General features: G+C 37.7%; 1 protein-coding gene across 1 annotated transcript in view; it reads right to left on the bottom strand.

The window, feature by feature from the left end:
- vps26bl (vacuolar protein sorting 26 homolog B, like) overlaps positions 1-1728 on the bottom strand; it is a 22422-nt gene extending 20694 nt beyond the window's left edge. Inside the window, exon 1 of the mRNA XM_032533099.1 lies at positions 1356-1728. Within this exon, the coding sequence (XP_032388990.1) occupies positions 1356-1578 (223 nt within the window). The 5' untranslated portion in view covers positions 1579-1728. The remainder of the gene's footprint in view (positions 1-1355) is intronic.
- Between the last annotated feature and the right edge of the window lie 1583 nt (positions 1729-3311).

Genomic DNA, 3311 nt, shown 5'->3' with positions numbered 1-3311 from the left:
AAATGGCGCCATGGGAGCTACGCTTAGAGAGGAGAGGCTGACCCCGTGGGAAAAAGCATAGACAGTTAAAGATAAAAAAGCACAAACATGTTATCAACAAGTTGCAGTTTAAGTAGCAGAAGTAATAGCACTCATTGTACAGCTGAATGCCTACGCTACTACTCAATATATAACTGGGCAGTGTAATGGCAACAAATTCCGTTTCATAAACTCATAATACGTTTTCTGTTGTACTCCTACTAGTAGCTTCTACTAGTCGCAGTAATTTAACTCAGATTAATGTAGTGGAGGTAGTAAAAACTAAATATTTCAATCTGAATTGTTTAGGTAACAGTGATAGAAGAAGTATCAAGTTTTAAGTACAGTACTTAGATACAGTGGCTTGAATAATTTTACACACCCATGCTAAAGCTGATTAAAAAAAACATATATTGGAAATTGATCTTAATGCCTTAAATAAAAAAAATTAAGGAAAATCCAACTTTTTAAGGACACCAATTTCCTTTGTGAATGAACAATGTATTGTACATAAATAAATATTCTTCCTTAAAATACAGAGGGCATAAGTATACACACCCCTATGTTAAATTCCCATAGGGGCAGGCACATTTTTATTTTTAAAGGCCAGTTATTTCATGGATCCAGAATACTATGCATCCTGATACATGAATAAATAATGCATAAATACTGTATATGCAGATATTTTAAGACCAAACCCTCCCTGATTCATTGGAAGAATGAGCTAAACCTTTTGTATAAGTCACTGAAACGAGTTAAGGATGAAAAAGCCCATGATTTGGTTTATTTACTTGAAACTTTTAGCTTAATTTGAGATAGCCCCTTTTATTTATTTGTTTATTTATTTTCTATTTTTCTCTTTTTTCTTCTTAATGTAGATCTGTTATGTCTATGCTCCTTTGTTTTGATCATATGCTCGACCCGAGGCAAAAGTCCCTTTTTTTTTTTTAATGCTTTGTTTATTTGGTTGTATATTTGTATTCTGAATTAATTAATTAAAAAATATTTTAAATTAATTTAAAAAAAAAAAAACTGTTTAGCTAACGTTTAAAAAAATGGGTCAAAGGTCAATGCGACAGCTAGCCAATGGCTGATGTGTCAGCTGAGGTTAGCTTGCGCTCACATCTGTCACGAGACCTGACACTTGTTACAACGGCGGGCCGGTGTTGCTTTCAAGTGCTACACGCTACTCATTACGGTACATTTAATAAACTACACCGTCTGAGTGTTTAGTAGTGTAGTCGGCACCTGCAGCTAGCTCCCTAACATCTCCTTCAATACTTTGGCTACTTCTTTCAGCGGGCTCAGTGAAGAACACAGGCCCGCCAGCCGCTCACCTATCTGGCCAACAAACTCAATCTTGATGCCGTTGTGCTCCAGCCTCTTTCCCGGGTACTTGAGCGTCACGTTGACTTTCCCCGACACCGTTTCACCGTCGTAGAAAAGAAAATATTTGTCCTTCCTGCCGTCTTCGCTTTTATGCTCAGCTTTCTTTCTCGTTTCGGCGTCATTCAGAACTATATCAATGTCCGCACTCTGACCGAAACCAAAGAAGCTCATGGCTGCTGGTCAGTCAAGCGGTCGCTGGATCCTCCTTGTCTATAAAACAACACACTGGACTTTCTTCTCGTTTTGCTGTTAAACGTCCAGACTCCAGCGCAATGCTCTCCAGATTATTGAATATTTCGAGTTACAACCGGTTGAGTGCGCATGCGTGGACAGTCACGTGAAAGGAAGCTGTATTTATAAAAACGGTTTATTTTCTTTTTATTTGCCTTTTAAACTCGTGATAAAAAAAAACTACATGGTCAATGCTATACTAACAATATGAGGTTGAATTAGAATAATGCTATCTTTTCTCTTTACAATGAATGTGTCTGCACTCTTATGGCGCAGCATCTAAAGGCGGAAGAAACTCGGTTTTTGATCAATATATATGCCCGGAGTTCAGCCTTTCAGGCACTCTTCATTAGCTTAACCCAGAGTACAGCCTTTCAGGCACTCTTCATTAGCGTAACCCGGAGTTCAGCCTTTCAGGCACTCTTCATTAGCTTAACCCGGAGTACAGCCTTTCAGGTACTTTTCATTATCTTAACCCGGAGTACAGCCTTTCAGGCACTCTTCATTTGCGTAACCCAGGAGTTCAGCCTTTCAGGTACTCTTCATTACATTAACCCGGAGTACAGCCTTTCAGGCACTCTTCATTATCTTAACCCGGAGTACAGCCTTTCAGGCACTCTTCATTATCTTAACCCGGAGTACAGCCTTTCAGGCACTCTTCATTATCTTAACCCGGAGTACAGCCTTTCAGGGACTCTTTATTATCTTAACCCGGAGTAGAGCCTGACAGGTTTCCAACATTTGGCATTATTATGAGTTATGAGCAGTTGGCTGGTCAAACATTCAGTTGTACAACTTCATTGGCTTCTATTGGAGGATCAAGAATGCACAGCTGTTTCTACACACAGACCATGTGGGTGCGTTATGCATATAGGGCCCCTAGAGCCACCAGGGGGCCCCATGTTAGGCCATTCTTTTCTTCATTTTTTTTTTTTTAAGAAATTAAAATGAGCACATCCATGACCTATTTATAAGTATAATGTGTACATGAAAGTGGGAAAAGCCTGATATGTTTTAACCCTTGTGTTGTCCTCCCGGGTTAAAAACGGACAAGAATTTGACATTTTTGTCCCTTTTTCAGACTTTTTTTTTTTTTTTTTTTGAGTTTACACTAACACCACCTTACTACCACTAGTTTTACACTATTGTGATTTGGAATTCATGGTCAAGAACCCTCATTTATATAGAATTATACCTAATATTTGAGTTAAAAACGCAGAAATTATGAATTATTTTGACTAATAGTTCAAATCGGAGGAACGTACAGATGAGTTTCATCAGGAATGAAAGTGATCAGTTGTATTTGCAAAGAGCGTTGTAAGGAATCCAATCCATTTTTTATGGTAATTTGGTTAAAAAGAAAGGGACTTTATATTGTGATGTATAATTATGTAATAAATGACATTTTTCGGTAGTATATAATATATATAATACTGTTGTTTGATAAATTGTGTTTACTGTTACTGACAGCCACAGAATTCAAACCAATGCAATGATTACACAGCTAAATGGATCCCAATGGTCCTTTTATACTATCCAGTTGTAGGCTGACTGCTTAGTTGTTACTATGTATGGCTTAAGTACAAGTACATGTGTTGGAATACATCTCCCAACATTTCCAACGTCTTTTATTTGGTCTATTCCCATGTCAACATATTGACTGATGATAAAAA

Source organism: Etheostoma spectabile, chromosome 13, assembly GCF_008692095.1.
Source record: "Etheostoma spectabile isolate EspeVRDwgs_2016 chromosome 13, UIUC_Espe_1.0, whole genome shotgun sequence".
Classification (NCBI taxonomy): Eukaryota; Metazoa; Chordata; class Actinopteri; order Perciformes; family Percidae; genus Etheostoma; species Etheostoma spectabile.
Note: the sequence above shows the minus strand (reverse complement) of the source record. Positions and strands in the feature narration are given on the sequence as shown.